Below are 27,655 nucleotides of genomic sequence, written 5' to 3'. Positions count from 1 at the left end.
TCTTTGACCTTCACACATTTTATATAAATATATATATATCTGACAAACACGGTAAAATAGCAATGAATTGATGAGGTAACCTTCAGGATGATGCTGTGATAGCTGCAATTTCAGAGACTTAAGTGGTTGTTGAATGTTTTATATAGTGTAGTCAGCATGCGGAGGGTTTGAGATCTTCCAGTAAAACCACTAAGACAAAAAAAAATTTAAATCAGTCTAGTAGCAGCATTACCTTGGACAGGATTATCCAGCAGGCAAAGGAGTTTAAATATTTGCTTTGCCCTTCCATGTTGTGATCAACAAACAGAGTGCTGCAGTCATCCTCCTACTTTGGGGCTCAAGTTCTGCCCCATATTTAGCCCATCTAAAACATGCCTGAGCTGAAGGAGACTTACTGGGAGACTAAGCAGCATTTGAGTACATTAGCGTCACACATGTGCTGCAGCTGACAAAGACAAAATACAGGCAGTTCCAATTAAACTCTTGAAGTTAATTCTGACTCATTCATGGTAATAAAATGCGGAGGCAGTAGGTACCCACCCCTCTTCTACGTGCACAACTAACTCTTGCCTACTGCTTGGTTTAAGGGTTTCTAAGGTCTTGTTAGCATACCTGGAAGTGTTTCATGCCCGGCTGTAAGATCAAGATCTTGTTCAAATAAGTGCAAGTAGGACCAAAATTAAAATCCTAAATATTATTTTAGGCAACAAATAAAAGCAATGTTATCTTCTGAAAGGAAAAACCACCAGCAAAACTCACTGAGGTTGCACTGAACATCCTCACCACTGCTTCAATCATGCCCCTTTCCAATTTCAGTGCAGAGTTGGATCTAAGAATCTGACTTCCAGCCGCCGCTTTGAAAATGCCCATCGGCATCAAAACAACCTCAAATTAATTCATATAACCTGGGCAGTGCCATCTGCACTGGTCTCTTGCAGAAGACACAGTGGTCTGCTCTGCCCATGCTTTCACCTGAGATCTGAAGTGGTGGCAAATTGCACCTCACACAACTCTGCCTCCCGAGCCCTTCCCAGGGCCAATACTTCCCAGTATTCACCGGCCTCTCTTGGAGTACATGAAGTGTAGATGCAGACTGCCATTTTGAACTTGTCTTTTGAAAAGGAAAAAAGACAAAATTTCCAGGGCTCCAATTTCTTCCAGCCTTACCAAAAGCTATCCTCGAGCCCAAGCCCATGAAGCCATATCTCACATACATACCTAGTTTAAAATTCATTCAGTGGAGCACCAGCAATCAAACAAACCTGTCAGCAGACAAAGACTGAACGTACAGTAAAACCAATTAAATATGCAGTAATTTTAGAGCACGTTTCTAAACTAAAACCCTCGCTCACTGGCTATGCTGTACCAGCAAGTTTCCTCCATGATTTAGTTGCAAAAGTATCGTGAATATTTGAAGAGGGACTACCAGAAGCTGTTAGGGTGAGTTTGAGTAAATAACTTCAGGCTTTTTTTTTTTAAACATGGGAAAAATGGGAAAATAGAGACATTTAAAACAAAGTTCTTTTTCAGGCACTGAGCTCAGTCAATCCCAGAGCTCTTTTACATCGGCAACAACTGAGAGGGCCAGGGGAGGCAATCCAGCTACTACAGATCTCCTCCTTGCTGTACTCCATGACACGATGGCACGGAAACATTTCCATTACAGAGCTACAGCCAGTTACACAGATATGTTCACTATAAATAAAAAGATTTTCTATTAATAACTCTAGGCTTGAGTGGTAATGATTCATCACAGCAGTGAGGCGTTGGTCATTAAGTTACAATACAAACTCAGCATTAATTACTACGGTAAAATATTTCTATTCTCAATGTGAGATCTAAGAATAAGTAGTTTTTATCTCACACAAACGTACATAGAGACATGTATAAATAATATTCCTTGGACAAAGATTCATTTACCTATTATCAAAGATGGTGACAGCTTGGAGTTCTTGTCCCAGACAAAAAATAGGTGACACAAATTCTTTGTGTATTTATTACTATATGTAAAAGATGTCACATACATATATATATATTTGTATATATAAACACAGAGGTTCTGCATGACTGTAAATACATTTCTATAACTACTGCAACTGCGGTACGTGATTACAATATCATGAAGTACAAAAACACAGCAATTCTCTCAAGCATCTTCATTCATGAGATAGTTCTTTTAAGCAACTTCATTTGTGGGATTTGTTTTCTTCACTGCATCCAGAAGTTTTGATGTCAAGCCTTGCTCCCTACCCTATAACCTTTTCCTCCCACCCCCTTCCGAAGGCTGAATTTAGAAATTATGATAAATTCATATTTAAATATTGATACATATAAAAAGCTGGGATAGATTTTCAGTTCTTTATTTGTTTGGTCAGTCAAGTATATTCAGCTTCAAAAGAGTTTTAAAAATAAAGAAAACAGAAAATATAATACATACTCAGAGTGGCATAACCATTACAGTAAATGACTAAAAACAGCTGAATCAGCAACAGAGTGTAACCGAAGGGAGAAACTACATCGGGATCTGGAAGCTTGATCTCTCTGCAATGCATTAATCCCATCTGGATCAGGTAACAACCCTGTTCCTGCACTGGAAAGCTGCCTAACTTACAAATACAGGCAGCAAATTCTTAGAAAGGCCAATGTGTTACATGCTAGCGGTTGTAACATTCAGTCTCTTTACAGGAGTAACAGTCAGCTTCCAGGAGCCATGAACGTCACACTATCCTTCCAGCAAAAATAAAGTTGCTTCTAAACATTAAATTTTTAAACTTTCTTACTCTGAAATAAAAATCTCAACACCCTGTTTTATCAACTCATTTCGTGCATCTGTGCTGTCACACCACTTTTACCCAGTGCTTCCTGATTTCACAAACTTTAAACTTAGAAGGGACACATAAGTCTGTTCTCCTGGATTATAAAACACCACAGTTGATCCATTTAAACTGCCATGGAGCCCAATTACTCCAGTTTAGGTGTCCGCCTTACTCACCCAGAACATCAGTCTTGATTTGAAGGTATCCAAGCCCACGTTTTGTGCTTGTGACTCATCATCCCCACTGCTAAAAGCTGATGCTTTCCATCCACTCATCCTCCTAATTTCAGTATGTTGGGCTTTATCTGCCAGATATTGCAGATGAAAGCTTTCTCCACTACATCAGAAGCACTTCAGTATCAACTACTTTCTTCCTGCTACTTATACACTACAGTTATGTCCACTTTGGTGTCCATTCTGTGGTGCTCAGTTGCTCCATCCTTCATAGGTAAACTCAACAACTTTAAAAGCTGTGCAGTCCTCAGTAGACTGTAGTGAAGTGTGAGTAACCACACAAATAACCCAGCTGTGGAGGATGTCATCTCCACTGCTCAGTCCAATAAAAAAAAAAAAAAAAAACAACAAACAAACCTCTCAGCACCTGACTCGGGAGCTGCTCAGCACTGATCCTCTGGGCCCTTAATTCCTGCACAAATCAAACAGAACCATTACCATTTCAGCAGCATTTTCCTTCTATTTTCCTTCTCTGCTCCCAGTTCTGCTCTACAATACCATTTCCCAGTCTTACAAAATTTCACCACTCAGATCACTATTCCATATGCTACAAGAAATTACTCATTCAGGAACTAGCATGCAGTTACAGCAGCAAACAAAAAAATTAGAAGAGGCTGTCAGGGCTGGCTGTATGCCTACAATGTCAGAACAGACCATCTAGCAACCTCACATCATTGCAAAAAAGTCTACCAGGTGAACGTGAAACCATATAAAAAAGAAGCTGCAACAACCTTGTAAAATCCAAAATGATGGATCCAAAATACCTGCTTGTACACTGTGCACACTAATAACTTCTGAGCTTCTGTTGCAACCCAAATGCCAGTGTCCTTCTTGAAAAACAAGACCCTAAACCTAATTTACATGAGAATAAAGGTCAAATGGCTTCATCTGTATCTACTTATTGCACACATTTTTCTGATAGAATTTCTATCCGTTGTCAGAGAAGCACAAAGGGAAGCTACCAAGGGAAAAAAGGCAGATGGTGACAAGACAGCAAGGGGGGTAACAAGATCTCTCAAAGCAAAGTATGATTGTATTTTTTCAGCCTCATTTCCTAACAGAGTTGGTGTGTCAAAGGAAATTTCAAGAAATCCTAGTAGCGGAGAATAAAAAATCCACTTATATGCAAATACATAAATAGTACTAAAAAGGGGGGGTTGGTTTTTTTATTTTGGTTTAGTATTGAGAGCACTTGTTTGTTAGCCATCCTTGGTGATGACTCATTCATTCTAAGACAGTATGCTGATACACTGCTGGTGCAGCACTCAGTGCCTCTCAGATTTCTTTCATGGTTGCAGCAAAGTGTCGCTTCCCGTCTAAATACAACATGGACTCTGAAATTAGGTGAAGAAAAGAGAAAAACACATTTACAACTTAGTATCAGTATTGGGCAACTAACTACACAGAATGGTAAAATGAAGAAGCAATCCACATTGTCATCACAGCATAAAATAAACGTGCTTTGCCACAAAATCCTGTTAAAATACTCAAATGCCAATAGTTCATCTGTTAAAATGACAAATGTTTCAACAGAAAGGAAGTGTTCTTTCCCACAGTTTCAATGGCAATGCATTAACTGGGTACTTGCCTCCGTATGTTTTGGGGACAACACGCGGAACCTCGTTTTCTGATATAAATGTAAAATGGAAGATGTTGGTTGTGTGGTGCTCTCTAGTATCTGCATCATACACCTCACTGTGCACTCGAACCTGGATGTAGTTTTTCTCCGTGTAACAGACCTGCACAGTTAGGGAAGGAGTTACAGTTCATACTTCATCCCTGGCACTGAAAAACTCCAACAGACAATTTTAGTGTTTAACAAGAAAAGTCATGCACATTCATAATGCACAGTTCATTATCAGTGATTAACAGTGATAACAGGAAGGGCACCTTTTTCTGCTCTTCAAAGAGAAATAAACTCCTACCTGTCCAGAAAGCAATAATAAGGATCCAACCTCAACTGGCCTCTGAAACATGATATCATCAACAGATACAATAAAAGGTCTGGAACCCCTGAGAAAGAAAAAGGAATTTCTTCTCAAGAACAACTAGTGTATTTGGAGAAATTTAAACTATTTCCTTTCCAGCACTTCAATGATGGGTTACTAGAAAATAAATCTCTTACTTAAATGCAGGTCACAGGAAGTGCTAAAGAATTATGCCATCACCCAAGACAAAAATAAGAGGAGGAAACCTCTTGCACACATAAAAACAGACATTCTTTAAGATTACGCTATTGCACCATCATTGTATCTTATGACTTACACTGGCTAGGCAAACTTCATGCCACCATTGCTTAGGCCTTGGCTTTCCAAGCACTGACGTAAGGCACCTTTCTATTAGGCTACACGTGCTCCATTAAACTCAGGCATAGATCTTTGCTGGGTGATGAACAGTCACACTTTCTAAACACAAGTAGTTATTAGAAGCTGTTGTATTGCATAGATGTAGTATTTATTTAGGAGAACATTTATTTTATACATTTAGGAAAAAAAAACATATCTTCAAAGTCAGTCTCAGTAGCTTAGCAAGATAGAACAACACAGACAAAAGATTCCGTTTCTATCCCTATGTTTAGTGTTTAAAAACAAGCTCCAAGGAGCATGATGCAAATCTCTGCAAATATGACAGGTGCTCTAAGTAAAATAGTGCTGTGAAATAATAGTGCAGCATCCTCCTCTTAAACACGTAGGTCTTTTCTACTTGTATTGTCATCAGGTTGGCTAGCATGGTTTCCTGACCTATCCATACATGCTCAATGTTCTAGATTTTATACACATAAAAAGTCTGCAACTCACCCACAGCTGCAAGCAGTCGCCCATCCCAGTTCAAATGCCTTTCTCATTAGAAAACCCCCAAAGATCCTGTTGAAGATGTTCCGCTCCTGTATGTAGAAACAGAAAAATCAGACTGCTGCATCACGTATGTTCTTCTCAAAGCATTGCGTTAAAGTCTGCACTTCAGTTCACAGCATTTAACAGAACTCCAAGCATCAGAATGTATAAAGGCATGCAAAAGTTCAAATGGCTGAGGAACCTTTACTTCATAGGCACTCAGCTGACTCATTAGATAAAACTCTAGACTGCGTCATAAACTGGAAGCCCAAATTAAATAATTTACAAATTTATTTCTTTAAACAAACTAAGCAGTCATAGAAGACTTCTCATTACTTTCTTTCCTATTTCGCAGTGGCAATCGAAATAGATATAGATTTTCTACCCCATTAACAGAAAAATGGCAAAAGAAACTAAGATCTAAATACATTGCAAGGACTGCAGAACCTAACCAAAATAATGTATTAACTAGTCTTAAAAGACAATTCATAATTCAGTAGCCATTTCTGTAGTTTATTCATATTTTTCAAAATACCTGAGGATGGCAAATCTGTAGGCCTTTTAGCTTTGCATCTTCCATCCAGACTGAATTGGGCGGTAATACACGACTCCGAAAACTTACTGTCCTATGAAGGAAACAAAAAAACTTTACATGAGCAGATTTCAACAGGTCAGAAATGCAAAAGAAGTAAATGCAGACAAACACAAAAAAGAGAAAAATCAAAACCAAACAAGCCACCATCCAGGAATGCTGTCACTGAAAGCTGCTGCAACTGAGCCTGAAGCTGTATCTAAAGAGATACTTATGATTGCAATAATAAATCTACAAAGTCTACATTTCTCTTCTTTCAGAAACTTCTGCTAATGTCCAAACTCCTTTGAAGGAACAATCTCAACTTGAGAAAGGTACATGAAAGAAAAGATAAGCCACATCCACAAAATACACACTTTCCCAGAAAAGCCTTACACTATTTATTAAATCAGAGTATAAACTAAAAGCACATAATGAGCTAACAGAATAATTCAACATCAAACATGCAGACAGTCTGAGGTTTCCAAACCCAGGCAGACTGTGTACAAAACACCTCTGTCATTTTTAATGGAAGGTACGTCTCACTTTGGTGAACAGCTTTGAAAATAACAACTGTGTAAGGTTAGCGAGTCAAAGAAATCATCCACAAACACGACAGCATGCTAATGTTATTAAACATTGTTTGACAACCCTCAGCACTGGATGATTTCACAGAAATCTGAACTATAAGAGAAGTGTGACAACACTAGTCTCCCCCAACTAATGTTGCCCAGAATTATTCCTAAAACACACTAAGTTACCTGATCAAAATATGGCCAATTCCAGCCCTCACAGGCTTTCTTCTACCTACCTGGCAGAAAACTCTTATATTGTGTAAATCACACAGCTGCAAAACCATTGCATTCCCTTATTTGGTTAGACATCATTAACCTTTTTCCCCGGGATTATTCCTAACATCTTATTCAGAAGCTCTTTGTGCTAACGCTTTCATCATCTTGGCAGAGCTAACACTCCTGAATGATGAAAGACTCTTAAGAGGCACAGATGACATGTCAAAGTTTGTACCTGTATTTCAAGTAAAATGACCCAGAGTTTAAATTGAAAAATGGGAAAACAAAACATGTGCCTTTATGCCAGTAGACCCTCTAAAAGCCCACTCAAAACGCACATTAATTTTCTTCCTCAAGACTCCATTTCTCCTCCATCCCTCCCTTTCTTGCCTTGTGTCCAATGTATTCAGGAATATATCATGAACAATGTTTCTTTCTTCTGCAGTGGGAGCCATTTTCAGTAACGAAGCAGTGCTGAAATCAATCCTCTTTAACTTGTTCACTAAGTAGAAAAAAAAAGTATGTTACAGTTCAAAGGAAAAAAAAACATTTGATTTGGCTGTGACGACTTGAATCTGGAATCAACTGACTCTTTTTTTTTTCCTCTGTTAAGTTAAAAGCTAGAGCTTGACAGTCCTAACTCAAACAAATTTGGCTTTTAGAACTGACTGCATCTAAGAAAAAAGATAAAGACCCAATTATGCTGACACCCAGTCCCCTTACAGGAAACTTACATATTCCCCTTGAAGTACAGAAAAAACATATCAAGCAAGAATCACTAAATAGCAACCTTCTTCAGGTTTTGTCAATGGTACAAGAATGCAAATTTATGAATTCACTGCCATAGGCCATAATGATTGAAATTTTAACTTAAAATATCTTTTGTTCAGTTTATTCAAACTTTAATGTTTTTTATTAATTCTCCACGTCGAAATTCCAGCTTGAAACAAAAGGAAACAGAGCTATGCTATTTCTTCTGCTCTCCCCTCCATTTTCAGTACTCAGTACTGATGTGGAGTGCCTGTCAGTTTAGCCAAAGAGTTTCCAAGAATGTGAGAGCAGGCTTTTAAACTCTTAGCAATATTGACACACAAGACATGACAAAAATCTGCTTTTGAACAAATGAGGACCATTTCTAAGTAGAAGAACTTCTGAAGTCTACTTCCTTCCAGCTACTAACTTGAAACTAAGGCAGATTTGCATGCTACCAGGAAATATAGAATCGTTTAGGTTGGAAGAGACCTCTAAGGCCATTTGGTCCAACCTTTAACCTAGCACTGCCAAGTCCACCATTAAACCACGTCACTAAGCACTACATCTACATATGACATACTTTCGCCTTGCTTGAAGATTTCTTCTTCCTCAGGGCTCTCAGGAATGAGTGGATTAACAAATGCCGGCCTATGGACAGAGATTTGTAAATTACACACTTTACAAGAATTTGTCCTGTAAATACACTGTGTTTCATTTTTTGCTTACATACACACTACACAAGATTAAAAGACATCCTTCAGATTATATCATAGAAATAAATACATTATTTCATAATTGACAGCTGCCAACAGAATATCACACTTGCTTAATTAACTGCCTCTTCAGAACTGAAGCTATCCAACCACAATCTAGTACAATTAAGAAAAAATAATTGACACATCTGTGCTTCATAAAGAGCTAAATCTGTACCCATAGATTACATGAAGATCATTAAAGCAGAAAGCTATTTAGAAACTCGACAAATGGGGAAGTGGTGATCTAGGATAGCCTAAAATAGATACACAAAACTTGAACAGCAGCATTCCTTCTGGAATAGAAAGAGCACAGTGCTGCAGCTAGCGAGCGTTCTTACAATCTACATGTTCCCATGACAGCCTTATCAACAGCCAAAAGCTGTTTACCACATACGCCACTTATCAAAGAAGATGATACGAGGCTGCCTTGAGTCCCAATTCATACATTTACTTAACTGCACAAATAAATTTACTCTAACAAAACTGCATAAAACTTAGTTATTTCTTCTCACAAGCCAGGGCAAATGCTTATTTTCAAGACCCATTCTTCCTCATGATTTCCACAGATTATTTTTGTATTTTAAACACTTATACAAATACTCAAAACAAGATATATATGCAAATACACACATATATACACATACATACACACACAAATATGTAAATCTGCTAAGCAATTCACCTCTGTCCTCAGGCTTTATTTGGGTTGGTAACAAGAAGCATACAAAGAGACCTTTCACTTGGAACAGCCTGCTCTTTCCTTTGTTTGCTAGAACTCTGGATTTTCAAGACACATCAGCTCCAGCACTATTGCACAGCTCATTCTCCCTCTCTTCAGCTCAGGATGCGTCTCCATTAGCTATCATGTCCAAGCACCTGAGATGTAAGTTTTTTATGGTCCAAAAGCCATACAACCAGATTTAGGGGCGCCATACCCAATCTAATATACCCTGTACCTCTCTGAAAGGTTTCTACCTCACACAGAATACTTCCAGAACACACCAGGTTTGTGGTTAGCTGGCTCGAAGAACAGACACTAAAGTCTGTGTGAAGTCTTATCTACATGGACTTATGCAGACAGCGTATCTCCTCAGCTGTCCCTAGCCCGTTTGTAAAGCAGAATAAAAATACTGCCTTGGATAGTTGCTTGGAGTATTACTGTTTGTTTGTTTTGCTATGTTAGTCAGTCTACTAGTGTACAGTGCCATTTTTGCAATTTTAGGGGGGAAAAAAAGAGGGGGAACCATAAAAGTATATATATATATATATGTTTTTTTAATGTATAAATACACTAATAGAATCTAAAAATAACACAAATCTGATACAGAAAACCATACTAATAACTACTTATAATGTTATCAGGATTAAATAATTATGTCAAGCAAAATCCTTCCAATAAATATCCTTCTTCATTAAATAAAAGCGATTATTTAAACTAGTTAGAAACAGAAAATGGTTTATTACTTCTGCAGGCTACACAAGGTGTAAGAAATACAAGATCTAAGAAATATAGTTGAGTTTTCTAGTATTGGAGTCACATAAACCAAAACTGAAACTGAGCAGTCTGTTTAATGACTGAATATTACAGAAAGGGTGAAACCAGAAGGGTTTTGTTTTGTTTTGTTTTGTTTGTTTGTTGTTTTGTTTTTATATACTTTTCTCTTTTTTTTTTTTTGTTTTGTGAGAATACTCAGCAGGTCCATGTTTTTTTTTACATAAATTTTTATATAATTTAGTGTCAGTATTCTATATATATAATTTATATATAAATATAATATACAATTTAGTGTCAGTATTCTGACAACACCTACCATAACGAATTACAGAATTAATGATACTATTACACTCAAAGGCTATTTAACCTACCTGAAAGGAGGGTGAGAAGAGGATGGATCCATGCTATTTTCAGTGGTGCCAATGCTAGGACAAAAGCCCATGGGCACAAACTGGAACGCAAGAGGTTCATCTGAACATCAGGGAGCACTTTTGCTCTGTGCGGGTGACAGAGCACTGGCACAGAGTGTGTTCAAAAACCCCTTGGATGTGCTTGTGGGGAACCTGCTCTGGGTGTCCCTGCTTGAGCAGGGGGGTTGGACTACATGACCTCCAGAGGTCCCTGCCAACCTAAGCTATTCTGTGATTCTGAACCATTGAGACTCGATCTTTCTGTTTTTCTTTTTTTTTTAGGGCAAGAAAGCAATCAATTTTAACAGCTGCTGTACAACGCACATGGGTTTGTAGTCCACTGTTTTACTTCTTTGTTCATCAGGCCAGTCATCCAAACACAGGGAAATCTGTTACAGCAAAGGGACAGATCCAAAGACTAACAGCAATGCCTGGTATCATTTGAGTCCTGAATTCAAAGCTCTGATGCTTGCCCCAGGGAAGTAACATTTGCCAACAGAAAACATCAACTATACAATTCATTTATAACCCACACCATACAACTTCACACGTACATAGCTGCCACGTTTGCCACTTTCACCACAACAGGAGCCTGAAGACTATTTCCCTGTCCTACAAATTACCGTTTGTTTTCTGGGTCCCGGGCCACCATGACAAAGGTTGCATCTAACACAGGGCAGTAATCACCGTCGTGCAACTGAGAGAGACAGGAAACGATTGTACCTTTAAACTCAAAAATCATAAAAAGCGCTTAGCGAGCTATTCAGTTGGTATCCCCTACACAATCATATAATTATCGCAATGTTTACTTTCATTTTATCATCCCTTCTAAGATCTCCCACAGTAGGCTGAACAGAAGGAAAGAACACAACTTAAAACTCCATTTTCAGGAACTCTGCAACAAAACCATTAAGCAGAGGAATGCTAATTAACTACTATTTTCAGCTAGGGAAAAATATAAAATGAAATTGTAAAATGCCCACTTACTCTTTATTCTGAGAAATGCCTAAACAATTTTATAACTAATACCAAATTGGCACCACTGTCAGCACTGGGAGGCAGTTCAGACAACAAAGTTGTAACATTATCTTCTACATCAGAGACTTCACTTAAGGACACAAACTGAATCAAAAAATATTTACCTGTTTATCTGACTCATAGCCACTCCTATCACGTAAGTAGACTATCCTTGCTTCTCTAAATAATTAAATTACTGAATATTTCAGCTAACTGATCAACTGACTGTAAGTATTCAATAGAAATATTAGGGATTTTTAATTAAATTAATATTCATTTTGCTTCCTGTACAGTGTAGAGTAGTTACACCTTCCATTTATTTTCAACTTTTAGCGTTTAATAACTTATTACAAAAATTATGCTATGCAGTAGACAATATGCACAGAAAATACAATTTAATACTGAGTCTGAATATCAGCATTAAAATTTATAAATCTATAAAATGCACAGGTACAAGGAAAATAACACTTTTCAAAAGCAGAGAGAAGCTTCTAAAGATACAGAGCACAGATACCTATTTTGTCTCTCTGAGTATTACTGATCTCAAAGTTAACTACAGAATTCTGGTTAAGAAAAATGCACGTCTTGACAGAAGGATTAGCAACAGCGTATCTCGCTGTACTTAAACTACTGGAAGTCATCTTGGTTATTCTAGAAATGTAATTTAGGCTGTTATTGTCATCATCCAGAATTCACTCTGAAACACCTTGCAACTGCTGTAGGAGAGACAGAAGTCACCGGAACTAACCTGCAGCATGTGCATCTTTACTTCCATTGAGGTCTTTCCAACCCAGGAAACATTGCCCGTGAATTTGATGTCACAGTCAGGGTGTACGACCTTCTTGCGCAAATCTACAGGAATAAATGTTAGAGGTTACTGGGAGACAGATCGCTCACGTCTAACACTAGAAAGACTGGTTCCTCTAAGATCTTTTTGTGTTGTGTAAGCAGCAAAGCACACAAACAACCCAGAAGAGACAGCTGTTGTATGGGACCACACTGCTAGCCTGCAGTTCCTGCCTTATCTGTTTTCACTAAAACCAGAAGAGGAAGGTACAGGCACACGTGTGGCAGACGGATGGCAGACCCACAGAGGTGGTCAGCAGAACATGCGACACAAGCAAGGTCCAGCTTCACCAGAACACTGTTTAGAAATGAAGCTAAGAAACTCACATGCTAATACAAAACCAAACACAGAAGTGCAGGCTGCACAAAAGTTGTGTTTTTAAAGGAAGGGAAATCTGAAATGCTGAAAAGCATCCACAAAACCCTCTTCCCCTCCTCCCTTCAAGAAAAGCCAGAGTATTTAAGAGGTCAAAGCCAAAACAACATGAAGGCAACTCAACACGGGAGGGAAGAAGGTATCCCCAGTAACAACGACAGGAATGCAGTAGCTGCCGAGTGAGTAAGATAAACAGATGAAACTATTCCTGCTGATCAAATTGCCACTTACTAATTTTATCCACCAGGGCTGTAACTATCGATAAGGGAGACCTTGGCTGCTTTTCCTGCTTTGTGTGAGTGTAGCAAATAAGAACTGTGGAGAGACCAAAAACGGAGTCAGCATTTAGTTCTCTTGTATTTTAACAAGAATTTTAGCAGAGCAGATCAAAACCACCTTTGTGAAGCATGAGAGGTACCTGCAAAACACAAACCGAAATATCACAGCGTAGGAGTGCACGACTTCCACATTTTCATGTACTTAATTCAGAGGATTGCTATAAAGAAAACAGTGATTCAGCAGCTGTCTCAGCTATATGTATATTTACTTACTGCAAAGAGAAATTTAACTGAGTGCTTTAAATCAACCCATCACTCCACTCCTTCCAATCCCACATAATCTGTTCCCTTACCCCTGTAGCCCACTCTCTCAGATTCTTCATTCCCTTCCTACCTCCTACTTTGATTTCATGCAGGTTGTTCAAGGATACATACGTACTATCTGCAGACTTGTTTTCAGATACTGATTCCTTTAAAGAGGTGCAGATTAGATAAACTGTGCCTTACAGGCATGAAAGCATAGTTGGAGGTATTTATCACACAGTAATCATTACTAGCCAAATGATTACTTAAATTAATTAGCTCTGCTCATGAGGGCATATGCAAGTAAACAGACTCCTCAGAGTAATAACAGACTCCTTAGAGCAATAATAAAGAGTAATGTTGCAAAGATTTTTCTTCCTAGTACTCAAGTAATTTTTACTCAATAAAGGTTTCAAAAGCATCTCATTAGATGCAGATACTTTCCAGAGAAGGAAAAACTCTGTCTTTCCAGGAAATGTAAGTAAAAATGACTAAAGTCATAATTCTGAAAGCTGTTATGCCTATCAGTCATGGCATCAATACAATTAATAATAGTCTGAATGGGATTTATCAGAACCTCAATGCCAAAGACAAAAACTTAGAAGTTGATCAATCATTCACGTGGCACATTTGCCAAGATCATTGGATACGCTGGGAACAGGGTGGAATGGTACTTGTTCCTATGAAAACTGTTTACCACCATTCTGAACACTGTGTAATCTTGATTTCCCCAAAATAATATAACCTCAGTAGAACTGACTGAAGACAAGTATGACTACAAACAAGGCAAAGACATTGTGTGCTGTTACCAGGAAAAAACCAAGATCTTCACAGGTCTACAGAGAAACTAAGCAAGGCACAGAATGAAAAACAGGCTCATCTTATTTATCAATTGAAATGAGCCACTAGTTTTAAGTCTCCTTTTTTAATTTAGGACAGGTCCTATCTTCCATATCCCAGTACAAAATACAAATCATCTAGCTCTTTTGCCTATCCTCACAGACAGGTGACTTGCATTCACTTGTTTCTCTGCCTGCCTCACTCTTGGCCATCTGGACCCACAGAAGGTCTTTCTGTCCTGCTGAAGGAACCATTACGTACGTACTTCTCCCTCAGACCTTTCCCTTAACAAGCACTCATTTTTTTGCGAGAAACCTCCATCAAAATGCTACTGACCAGCTAAAGAACTTTACTGAAGAAAGACGTCATGTGGTGACATTTTAAGACAGAACAGAACAGCTGGAAGGGACCTACAAAGATTGTGGAGTCCAACCGCCTGATCACTTCAGGGTTAACCAAAAATTTAAGCTTGTTACTGAGGGCGCTGTCCAAATGCCTCTGGGCACTGACAGCCATGGACAGCAACTACCTCCCTAATAAGCCTGTTTCAGTGTGTGACAGCAAAGAAACGTTTCCTAATGCCCAGTCTGAACCTCCCCGGCACAGCTTTGTACCATTCCCACGCTTTGTTGCCCTTCTCTGGGCACTTTCAAGGACTTTTAAGAGAAAAACATCAAGTCATATTAACAACCCAGCAATTCTTTTAGCTGCAAAACAGGAATCAAAGATCTTGATATTTTAAAGACCATGAACAAATGACAAGGAGAAAAAAATAAGAAAGCTAACTCGCGAAGCAACTGAGTATAATTATTCTTATAGCTGGTCCTTTACAAACTGGCAGAAGCTGAAGCTTAGCATTTTGCTTCTGGCTGTTCCTGTTCATACTTCATCCTCTTTCAGCATCAGTATCTTTTTTAATTCCCCTCCGAGACAGCACATTGATGCAATCCTTGCTGAGGTCATACTGTATCAGTACTCAAACAGTACTCACTCACTGAGTGAGTTTGTGTTTTCCTTTCAAGGGCACAGATACCTACCTCCTAAACTGTCAAGATCTTCAAGTATCCTTCCAAACCTGTAAGATACATTTTTTGACAATTAAAAAATTGTAAGATAAATTTTTTGACAATAACTGCTTCCAAAATACATTAAAGTTAACACTTTCCTGTATGTGTAATATATTTACTTTGTTACCTTACGCTGTTGTATACATTCAGATACTTCTCTCTTATTTGAGGTTGACTTCCTAGAGGCAGAATAACTTCCAAATAGCTATCTTTCATTCTTCTAGGGGGGAGATCTTCCTGACGTTTTGCCAGTAAAGTATGAAGAGCTTTTCTTTCTTGCATTGCTTGCACATGATCCCTAGTAAGAAAAGAAACACTTCATCTGGAGTATGAGAAGAGTATATTAGACAGCTGAAATTCTCTCTAGCTAAAAGATGTCACACTGAAAATTACCAAAACAAAAAATGAATTAAAGATCATAAGACAAAGTAAGTGTGTCTTGAAAAGAAGGAGAAATGCACATAATCAGATAAAGGAACACTACTGCCAAAAAGTTTTGAATAGATTTGTGTACCAGTTGCAAGCACATACTTTGTACTAAAGAGACAAATGAAATTTATCCAATTCAGAATGCTACAAAAATGGTTCCCCTTGAAAACAACTTAGTTTTAACAGGAAGAAAAAAAAAAAAAAAAGAACACAGATCACGCCTAATTTAACCTATAAGGTTTTGTGTGTATTCCCACCTTCCATAGCTACTGTATTACAACTCTTCCTACAAAGTTAATTTTACACGACTGTCAATTTACAATCTCTCTCAAGAAGTAATGCAGATGTACAGTACTGGTTAGCACTGACAACAAAGAGAGCTAATCTGGTAAGAATTGCTATCACCTACAGATGACTTCCTCCTTTACAGCAACAGTTACAGTTCATGCAGCATACACAAAAGGGGCACACAAAAAAAGGGAAAGTTAATCTACATATTTCCCTTTCTACCCAGTAGTCTTACAACTACACAGGAAAGTTGTGAAAATAAATAATACAGAAAAGGGAACAATAATTCAGAGCTGCTTTTTCAGCACCATGAGTCCAGAGGGGTTACAAGTCTCACAAGGGAGACAGTGTCAACGTACTGTCACTTCTTTCCATTTCTTTCCAAGGTGGTTCCTTGCACAGATACCTGTGATATATAACAGCAACCTTGCCCAACATACTCTCCTACCTGTTCCTCCAAAGCACCCTCCCTTTAGAAGTGCAACCTAACTAATAAAGCAAGTATTTCATAACATCCCTAGAATCAATAACAAAGCACTAAATAAATGAAAGTTAAGCATGCAACAGTTCAGGCAAAAAGTAAAAGAGTGTGCACAACTATTGATCAATTTTGTGGTGTTCTATGTCTTCTCATGCTCTAAGTAACCAAACATAATTTTAAACTTGTAGCGAATGTGCGCCATTCATCCAGTCGTGCATGCTGTATTGTTGTGATTTGAGTGCCACTCTGTTTAATGAGGAAAAAAAAATCTTAACACAAACAACAGAAAGAACCTTTTCACCAAGATCATCAAAAATTTGTCTTTAAGTCTTGACTTTGGATGAATTCTGGGTATTAGCCATACTTTAAGATGATGACTTTTTTGGCTTTGGTTTTTATTTTTGGGAGAGGAGGGGTAGAAAAGTCACATTTAAACTATTTATACTCCCTCTTTGCTCTTAAATAATTCTGGGGGAAGTGTGAATCCATAATCAAAGACAGTAAAGGTTTAGCAGAAAATGTCTTTCTTTTAAATTTTGCTGTTTATAAACATATGAAATACAGCTTATCTCATCTGGGCAACATGACAACTGCAGAGTTCAGAAAAAATGAAAAGAGAACAACCTATTCCAGTGTGTTTACGTTTGAAGCTGGGCCACTGCATAGAACATACTAGAAATAGAAATACATAGAAATAGAATATACTAGATGACTAAGGAAAGGTGCAATGTCCAAGGTGATGCTCCTTTATGGTGGTGGTTTGGTATTTTTATTTGCCTTTTTTTTAAGGTTTGCTTTCAAGGGCTTTCAGTGCAAGGTTTAAGGGAAATCAGTCAGGGAGTAAATAAAAAATTGGTCTACAAACACACAGAAAACAAGCAATAAAAATGCAACTATACTCTGTTTTCACCAGTCCTATCCTGGCTCCTCTGAGGGCAGCAGCAGCACCCTTCACTTTGGCTTCAGAATGTGCTCTTCAACACGCAGAAATATTGGGCTCAAGGCAATAACGTTTTTCAATGGCCAAGTACTTTTACATCCTGCAATTGTCAGTCATACAGTAACAATATTTCAAAGTATTAACTAATAACTGCCCAAAACATTCTGGGAAATGGCATTATTTGTTTCTGAAATGGCTACAACTCTACCTAAAGTAATGAAAGTCATCCCATGAATCTGTCATCAGATTGTACCCCAGACAAATTTTACAGGCCTTCTAATTCAGTGGATTAGTTATTCCTACTGACTTCAATAAGGTCTAAATCCTCCATAATCTAGATCTAATACCTATGTGAGACCTATAATAAGAATCACTGCACTATTATCAGCAATGAGCAAATTCATTGTTTTAGTCAAATGGGTACAAAAGCAGAAGACATTTATAAGCAAGGTGTTACTTTTTAATACAAAACACCACTGACATCTACAAGAGAAATCATGAACCAAAGTTTCCTTTCAGCAAAATTAATAGCCCAAAGTGTTCTTCCAACAAGCATCTCTCCCCTCTCCCAGCAATCCAGATGGATACGCATCAGGCCCTCACAGTCCTTCCCTAGCTCCCATTTCACAACCCTATCAGGCTTCTTGGGTCAGTCCTCTTCAGTCATTCCACGGTCTAACTCGATGAAAGCACTGGCTGTTCACTCTTCACATTTACCAACTCTGTGTCAGTCCAACATAAAAGTGGGTTCTCAAAGTCTACACGACCCATATCCTCCAAACCTGCCCCCATATTAAGCCTGTCATTCTCAAGCACTCCCAACAATGGGCTCCCTGACTTTACTTCTTCATGGTAGCTGAAGCATACAGTACCTTGCAAACCACTTCTGTTGCATTTTTTACAGCACAAGAAATGTACCTAGACTCGGTACAGTAGGGGAAAAAAAAATGGATGGAAGATCAGGTTTGACCAGGGCCCTCTAAGGCCTCACTCCTCAGATGGTATTTCCACGTGGCATGGTTCCTCCCTAGCCGCTATGGGCTGCAGGAAAGGCTTTTTTAAAAGTCATCTTCTAGACTCCTTACCAGCTGACCTCACAAAAAGTTCAAGCCCCATGATGCTTAGTTACCAGTTTTCCTAAACAAAGCTCAACTTCCCCAATTCAGGCATTTGCTTTAGCAGGCCTATAATGCCTTTTAGATAAACCTATTCAGAAGGCCAAGACATATCAGACGCTCCATCCAGGCAAGCCCCTTTTCCTTTCCTTATCAGTCCTCAAAATGTGTAACAAGAGCTCAGCAAATACAGTCATAAGATAATCACCCATCAAGAAAATAAATGTGGGGTCAACCAATCAGCAACACAAGTTTCCCTGATCGCTACACTGACTTACTCAGAAGCGTTAACAACTGCAGGATTATAGGCAACTCTGGCTCATCCACGATAACAGAGGGGGAGGTAGGTAAACTGGATCAGCCAAAATTTAGATGATTTAAATCAGATGTAAATTAATCTACAATTAAGTTCCAGCAGAGAAAAGAAATGCCTGAGATACATCTGACCAGGATAAATCCACCAACAGACAAATCAAGAGATAACTGCAACACAATGTTTCCAGTAAGGCCTTAAAGCTCCTAAACTTCCATCAGATTCCAAGGTAACAAGAGAATCTTGTAAGCATCAGGACCTTGTATCTTGTTCCCTCGGTGCTAAAGATCTGCTAGAAATATCTCAGAAGTTTGTGATCCACAAAGTAACAATCCAAGACTTTGCATTACTTTTCAGTTTGAATTCACATTTCCGCTACAACTCTGAGTTCTCTCCATGTTTGACAGATGAAGTAAAATACATTTAATGTACACTGTACCTCCAGTTGGTAGATGCTCCCACTATATCCCTCAATCTGCTTCGCACTGAAACAAACAAACAAAAAAAATCAAAGCAAACAAAGCTTAGTTCGGCAAGGGAAGAATGCGAGGTTGGTTGCCTGGTGCTAAAAGGCACAATCCTCATCCCAGAACAAACAAATGTTAAGCAAATTCATGCAAATAAAAGCCTGAAAAACAAAAGTTTGGCCAAATTCGCTGATGCTGTTAGTAGGCATATCACAATAATGGACTGAGTAACATGATTGTGTAGCTTATTTTGTACGGCCAATAAAGAATGCATTTAGAGAGTTTGTTAATTAGCACCGCAGGCGTTTGATTGCATTAACAACTGAAAGAGACAGCAGATCAAGACCGGATTGAGGAATTCTGATGTGAAAATATTTCAGCCTAACCACAAACAAACAGTGGAGATAACACAGATCAGAAAGTTGTAAAAGGAACATTAAAAGGACAGTGCAGCTGGGAGACGGGGAGTGAAAAAAAGTATTTTTTGATTAGACCTACACATGAAGGGCGGGTAACACCAGCAGACAGACTGCTGCCAGGAGGGTTTTATAGCCTGAATTTCTAGAAGCCTCAAATAACACAACATGAAGACACTGAAGTGAGACCTGTAAAATTGCTTTTCACACCGTTTGCACTATCAGAGTTAATACTAGCTCTGCACAGGCAGTTATTCTACTCTTTCCTGATGGGGCTATTAAATGCGCTAGGGTCTCACCAAATCTACCAAGATATTCTGTCTCTGTTAGGCAGGTGAATATGTGCTACTCGGAAACACTCGAAAACAAGCAGCAACAATTCCCAACTTCATAACAGAATAGAGCTGAGAATTGGATAGCAGGAATTCATTGCTTATTCACAAAGATTTTTAATACAAGAGGGCCCAAACAATAGGATAAAATAGTGACACATCAGGGAAGGGTTACAAAAATAAAGTGTCACACAAACAGAAAGAGGGCTGCTGGTGACTCACGAGCTGATTCTTTTTACTTTTAAGTTATGGGACACCATCACACGTTGCACATCACAAACTAAATGCCAGGTCAGAGTACTCACAGCACTCAGCTAGCTGTTCTGTGACCCCTGGAGCTAACAGAGCCTGATTCCCTATGGACTGAAATCACATATCCCTCCCTCTAGCCCTCCTTGCTCATCCCCTACTGCAAAACCCTCAGCTCCCCTCCCAACCCTCTAAACCTACCTCTGCTTTGCCAGGCCTCCAGCCAAGCACCGGCAGGAGCTGTGGTTAGCCCAGGGCTCTGCCAAGCTGACAGTGGCCACTACAAAGACCCCAGGTACTTGCCAACTGCCATCAAACACAGGCTGACCCACATCATGCTGTTAGTAGGCATATCACAATAATGGACTGAGTAACATGATTGTGTAGCTTACTCGGGCTAACTCAGCGCTAACTCGGGCACCCTAACGAAGCTCTGACTCAGAAGCTGGTTTTCACAAACCTTGGGGGAACACAGTTTGGGATTTGTGCTTATCTATCTCGGCTGGCAGCAAGCAACAAAGGAGTCTGGAAGAAGAGAGGGAAAAGAAGACAGACAAAGACAAAAACAAATTACTTAGGCCTGGGTTCTTTAGGAAATTATGCTGAAAATACGTTTTGAAATAAGATGAGTTCCATTACTAATTCCAATAACAAAAACTATTCAATGAAAAAGAACTGATTTCTGAACTGAAAATTTTAGAGCTCATTTTTTTTGGAAGGGCCAGAGGGATCTCATTCTCTTTTCTTTTTTTTTTTTTCTTAAGAAGCAACAGGCTTGTTTACATAATAGGAATTACTACTTTCCTGTTACTCACACTCCACCTGTGAAGATGCCATAGCATGCATTGATTAACACAGTGTTAGCAGAAACACTGTCAGAGCTTCTAGAACACAAAACCTCGATTTTCCAATAGCGTGCAGACTGTGCTGGGACGGAGGGGGAATAAACAGCACTTTCTCTGTCTTGGTTTAAACTATGTTCATCTTCCATTTCAGCTTTAGAGACGTAAAAAGCTCTGAAAAACCTCGACTCCAAACCTGCAAACATGTATATACCATTAGTCCCATTTAATATTTCTGATTTTAGGCATACAAGTAAACATTTGCCAGGCTGAGACCACATAACTTTCATTTGAACAATAAAAGGACAAAGTGTAAAAGGGTTTCTAAGATTTTGCCAATCTAAATCTAGTCCATTTTACAGGCTCAAGGCCTGTAAATCTTCTCTTTCTTTCCCCTGGGAAAATTATACTGCTTTTCTAGATTTTAATTATTTTATAACAGAAACTGAAGTAATTAAGCATAATAATTCAGGCATTCTCTTTTTTTCTTATTGGCAAATGTCTTAGACACACAGAACAATTCCAGCAAATGGGTTTTATCCATCATTGACACACTGCGTATTTCACACTAACTTCTCAGCTGAGGTCGCTGCGTTGCGGTCTAAAACCAGAGCAGCAGGGCCTGAGTTTATTTGAGCTGTGCAGTACAGTAACAAAGGACACGAGGGCAGCTGGAGGAGCTCACTGCATCCATCTCTGCCATCCACAGCGCCTGGTGCTGGTGCCTCCCCAGGTTCAGGAAGACCACACGGGTGTGTTTTACCACCAGTCTGGCATAGAGCTTCATCTGGCCTTCAGTGAAAGACGCAGAAATCCACTGTGTCTGGACCACAGCCTTTTTTTTTTTTTATTCAAATGTCTAAAATGAAGCTATGTACTGCAGGAGATGCTACATAAGAGATTTTGTATCCCACAAGGCTGTTAAAAATGCATTATCCAGCATGCTATCAGAAATACACTGTGCTATCCAAGATCCAGTACAATATTTCCACAAAGATGACCAGAGACATTCACTTGTCATGACTCACAACATTAAAGAAGGCAAAGGGGCTTTAAGCAAGTCTACAGAGAAGAAGTTGTTTTCATTTTTCATGAGCAATAAAGTAAGGCAAAACAGTAGCTAAGTAAGTTTAGCGTTATAGCAAATATTAAAATATGTTCAGATTACCACAACACACCATTATTCACATGAATGGGTAAGTGTCCTGTGGAGTGGAAAACACAGGTTAGATAACAATTACAAGAAATGATGCAAATGACGTCCATTAAGGGGTTACCTGATTATTTCACCTGCTTAAATTCTATTTAAGTACATGTCCCTAAATTTTAACCAACTCTAAGCAACCTGTCCTCGCTCACTGCCAAGGTTTATGGCCAGTATCTTTGTGATTTCAACTGAGCCAGCCATCTCCTTCAAATATGGCTTTCCAGTTCCTTTGTCTACTGGCTCTGCATAGTATCTGCTTGCAGTCTAAGTCCAAACGTTTTTTCAAACTGGGTGCTACCAGCTATTGTTGACAAACACTATCAGTTTTGTAAAGACTATCTGCACCATTTTTCATGAAGCAGGATGAGTTAACTCAGAGGAAGCTTCAGAAGATCCACTCGGTGTGCCTCTAGGAGTACCATGGAAGAACTGAGGGCGTTCACAACTGGGACCCACCGTTGGGACGAAGCATGTGAAAAGCTAGTAAGAATAAGTATCTGGTGTTTTGTGAAAGCATGTATACTAAATTAAAGGGAATTAGTTTACTTATCAACACGAGTTTGCAAAATGTTATTTAAATGCTGCAGTTTTAGAACAGAATCTCAAATATCTACAGTTATTATAGTCCAAGAAATATTAGCATTCCTTAGAACAGAAACAGAGGCAAGGCCAGGATGGTTCCACTACTTTTACTGGCCTCCCAGATAGCATCAACACAAAACATCCAAATAAAAGAGCAGGGTAATATTTGCAATTACGCAACGTCCTGTATCCTTGCTTCTCTCCTTTGACCTCCCAAATTACTATCTTTAACCTATAGCTTTTTTTTTTTTTTCCAATAGTCTAGATAAATGTCTATCTAACAACCAATAACCTTCTTCTTCTCTTTTACTGGATAACCCTGAGGTTCTATTTCAGAAACAAAGGGGAAAAGAAAGCATCAGAAACAAGCAGAACTCCATGAAGGAATTATTTGTATCTGGTTTTAGCTCTTTTTCTGCTCTCCTTTTCTCAGTACATGGGATAAGAATGCAAGAAAACATTCTTAAAGCTTCTGAAACAGGAACACTGGTTTATTATTATTAGAGCATTAAAACAATCTTTCCACACAAAGCTCTACTGAGAGAGTGCATTTTCATGAAACTAATCTGATTAAAAGGTTTCTCTCACTGTATGAAATTAGCAGTAGTGACACCCTAACAGTTCTGTATGATTCATTATTTCCACTCAGTTCCCCTATTTCTCAGCCATTCTAGCCAGGCTCCTCAGCACCTCTCTGTATTGCGCTGACTTTCTATCTAGAGCCTCCTCAAGAAGCAGCTGTGCCTCTGAAAAAGAATCACATACTCTTCCAAGTCTAAAGAAGCAGACTAGCCACTAAGCCTGTAAATTCAGTGACCTATACATATTTGATCTCCAAACACATATGTTCTGATACTTCCTAAACATTTATACTATGAGCTATGGTATAAATGGTACAAACGTATACATGGTGTAAACAATCAAGGACATGCCCAGATGCAATGTGTGCAAACCATATCAACTAATCAAGGGCCACCACCTGAAAGAATAACCTCCTCAGAAACATTTCTAAATCTTCCTCCAAAGCACAGCCAATTACTTTACCTTCAGCCATATCTGGAAGCAATGGCAAGCCACTGGTCCCAGAAGTGAGCGTCCGAGCCAGAAAAGAAGGAAGCTTCCACATGGTGCACAACCTATAGAGAGAGTGGAAGAATTTGGTGTCATTAGTTTTAACGCCATGAAAATAAGTTCTTTTCATAAAGATTAAAATATTTTCATAAAGATTTCATTAAAATTTATTTTTGAATGCCACCGATTACTTCAGAAACCCCACTCCTTATTATCAGCCTGATTTTTCAAATCAGATGCAATCCACACAGCGATTCAAGCCAGACGAAATTCAAACCAGCATCTGCCATTACCTGCACACAGGAAGGAAGAATGATTCACTGGAGGCATCTGTTCTTTTCACTGAATATTCAGAGGCCCTGGGACAACCAGCTCAGACTGAATACCAGCTTTTACACCACAGACATCCTAACACAGATGGTGGCTGTGCACATCTTAAAAGTTACCCGTGACCTCAAAACATTCACTTCTTCTGCGCCTGGCTGGCACCCCCTCAGACAGGGATCACAAGGCCTCCAACACAGTGCCATTCAGCTAGCCCTGGCATTCACCCCATGGGTCAGCATGGGTGCAACTCCAAATAAGCCTAACGTGCAGGATCACAGAATCATTAGGGTTGGAAAAAGCCTTCAGGATCATCCGGTCCAACCACCTCCCTACTACCAACGTCACCCACTAAACCATGTCCCCAAGCACCACGTCCAACCTTTCCTTGAACACCCCCAGGGATGGTGACTCCACCACTTCCCTGGGCAACCCATCCCAATGCCTGACCGCTCTTCCTGAGAAGAAATGTCTCCTCGTTTCCAACCTGAACCTCCCCTGGCGCAACTTGAGGCCATTCCCTCTAGTCCTATCACTAGTTATCTGTGAGGAGAGGCCGACCCCAGCGCCCCACACCTTCCTTTCAGGTAGCTGTAGAGAGCAATGAGGTCTCCCCTGAGCCTCCTCTTCTCCAGCCTAAACACCCTCAGCTCCCTCAGCCGCTCCTCATAGGACTCGTGCTCCAGGCCCCTCACCAGCTCCGTAGCCCTTCTCTGGGCACGCTCCAGCGCCTCGCTGTCCTTCTTGTGCCGAGGGGCCCAAGGCAGAACACAGCACAGCGTGGCCTCACCAGAGCAGAGCACAGGGGGACGATCACCCCCCGGCCCTGCCGGCTACACTACAACCCAGCCAGAAGGGACGGCCCCGAGCCCCTCAGCTCACCGCGCGTTGCAGCAGCCCAGCCGCCAGCCGCCTCCCCCGGGCAGCCCCAGGGCCGCGAGGGAGCCTCACCCCGAGGGCTGGCGGAGAACAACCCCCGGCCGCGGCTCCGGGCACCGCCCCGAGGAGCGCGGCGTGTGCCCGGCCCTCAGCCCCCGTCCCGGGGTGCCGGCGGGCGCTCCCCGGCTGCCCACACGCGCACACCCTGCTCGCAGGAGCCCCTCCGCCTGCTGCCGGGGCGGTGCGGGGGGGGAAAAACCGCACCGAGACCCCGGGGAAGCCCTCGGCCTCACCGTGCGGCCGCTCCTCCGGCACCATAGAGTCGCCGCCCGCCCGGCCCCGCCCGACAGGCGCCGGCCTCGGGGAGGCTCCGAGTCGCTGGAAGGCCCCGGCACCGCCCCGCGGGGCTGCCTCTGTTCCCAAAATAAAAACAGACTGAATCAACGCCTGCCGTGGCTTATTACAGCGTTTCTTTCCCTAATTTTATACCCCCGTCGCTATTTTTTACCCCCAGCATTTCTTTCCCTAACGTTATACCCCCTATCGCATGTGTGCGTGCTGCAGGAGATTTGTGGATGCAGCGGGAGGTGTCTAAAGCCCAAATTCATCACCTCGCACTATTACAATGACCATCCCAATGTACCAGCTTACACGAATAAACTTCTAATGACCTAAAACACATCCTCATAGCAGCGGTCCAAAGTGGTCATCCTTTCATCTCCAGTACATGGACATCCATGTCATTTTAATCACAGAATCACAGAATCATCTAGGCTGGAAGAGACCTCCAAGATCACCCAGTCCAACCTCTGACCTAACACTAACAAGTCCTCCACTAAACCATATCACTAAGCTCTACATCTAAACGTCTCTTAAAGACCTCCAGGGATGGTGACTCAACCACTTCCCTGGGCAGCCCATTCCAATGCCTAACAACCCTTTCGGTAAAGAAGTTTTTCCTAATATCCAGCCTAAACCTCCCCTGGCACAACTTTAGCCCATTCTCCCTCGTCCTGTTAGTACATGTTTATTACGAGTTTGCATTTGCCCCAAATTCAGAGCAGTGCTACTGCAATGTTTCTTTACTTTTCTGACAGGAAAGAGTATTTTTCCTATGTATGGCCTAGTGTAGATAAACTCTTACTGTAAGTTGCTTGAAAAATAAGCAACTGTGAACTGGAAGCAACTGAACTCACCATTTCAAATTCTGAGTATTAGGGGAAAAAAATAGCTGAAAATGCAAAGAGAATCCCGAATGTTGTCCAGAGACTAGTCAGGAAAAGTAACAGGTCAACAGTGAATACTAACTGAACATGCATTCTCTGTATTTTGCTCCAGAGATTTGACAAAGAGATACAACTTGGATCGAAATACTTGAGAACAATTAATACTGTAATCAAAAAATGATTCACTCACTGCATTTTAGTGTGGAATAAGCAGATCTTATCCTTCTCTCTTTTATTTGTTATAAACAGTGAACCTTAGAGGCATGAGAGAGGCATTCATATAGGAATTTGAGGAATCTTTCCAGCGAAGGAGGAAATCAAAAATTAAAATACCAGAAGTAAAGAAGAGTTTGATTAGTGGAACACTGAAGAAAGCAAACTGTTGCCCACTATGAGCCTTTCCCTCCGGTCTCCAAGATAAGAGGAAATTCAGATATTTAGATGCAAGTAAAAAATACGTTAACAGTATGTGTCCAGCAGAGGTTCCCCAACTGATAAATTGTCAAGTCACGTCACCGTGACAGGGTCCAGGGGAACTAGCATGGCTGTTTCCTGGAGCCTGAGACTAGACAGCACTTCCATCTGCTGAGGATGTGGGGAAAACATGCCTCAGTAACATACATAGCATTCTGAATGCTTTTATTAATACTAGTTCCTGATGCATGCTTGAAAAGAAATTACTGCTTGCTTTCTTCTGTTTTGCATTACAGAATCACAGAATCATCTAGGCTGGAAGAGACCTCCAAGATCACCCAGTCCAACCTCTGACCTAACACTAACAAGTCCTCCACTAAACCATATCACTAAGCTCTACATCTAAACATCTTTTAAAGACCTCCAGGGATGGTGACTCAACCACTTCCCTGGGCAGCCCATTCCAATGCCTAACAACCCTTTCGGTAAAGAAGTTTTTCCTAATATCCAGCCTAAACCTCCCCTGGCGCAAATTTACAAAATCACTGTAAAGAAAGTGTACAGAAAATTACATTTGCTGTCTCCTCACTTACAAGTAAGATTAAAAGAGAAGATAAAATGAGAATGAGATAAAATATGTAGGATCTTTTCAGATAATTGTAACCATTTTACCCCTCAAGCACCAAAGTATCATC

General features: G+C 40.1%; 1 protein-coding gene across 12 annotated transcripts; it reads right to left on the bottom strand.

The window, feature by feature from the left end:
* Window positions 1-2,339: 2,339 nt before the first annotated feature.
* ACOT9 (acyl-CoA thioesterase 9) lies at window positions 2,340-25,710 on the bottom strand. Of its 12 annotated transcripts, none has more exons than XM_035542072.2 (16): window positions 25,614-25,710; window positions 24,091-24,182; window positions 22,436-22,462; window positions 19,391-19,436; window positions 15,513-15,683; window positions 15,356-15,393; window positions 13,129-13,212; window positions 12,424-12,527; window positions 11,282-11,355; window positions 8,579-8,646; window positions 7,636-7,747; window positions 6,419-6,509; window positions 5,848-5,933; window positions 4,975-5,062; window positions 4,638-4,788; window positions 2,340-4,383 (listed from the first exon to the last, which is right to left on the bottom strand). In XM_035542072.2, the coding sequence occupies exons 2-16, from the start codon at window positions 24,170-24,172 to the stop codon at window positions 4,325-4,327; spliced, it is 1,281 nt and encodes a 426-aa protein (XP_035397965.1). In that variant the 5' UTR covers window positions 24,173-24,182; window positions 25,614-25,710; the 3' UTR covers window positions 2,340-4,324. The 12 variants fall into 12 exon arrangements, with proteins under 12 accessions (XP_035397965.1, XP_035397962.1, XP_035397963.1 ...); XM_035542069.2 differs by having other exon boundaries at window positions 11,282-11,388; window positions 25,614-25,695; XM_035542070.2 differs by lacking the exon at window positions 25,614-25,710 and adding an exon at window positions 25,324-25,446 and having other exon boundaries at window positions 11,282-11,388.
* Between the last annotated feature and the right edge of the window lie 1,945 nt (window positions 25,711-27,655).

The sequence above is a fragment of the Cygnus atratus genome, chromosome 1, assembly GCF_013377495.2.
Source record: "Cygnus atratus isolate AKBS03 ecotype Queensland, Australia chromosome 1, CAtr_DNAZoo_HiC_assembly, whole genome shotgun sequence".
NCBI classification, from domain to species: Eukaryota; Metazoa; Chordata; class Aves; order Anseriformes; family Anatidae; genus Cygnus; species Cygnus atratus.
The sequence above is the reverse complement of the archived record's forward strand: the minus strand, read 5'-3'. Positions and strand labels throughout refer to the sequence as shown.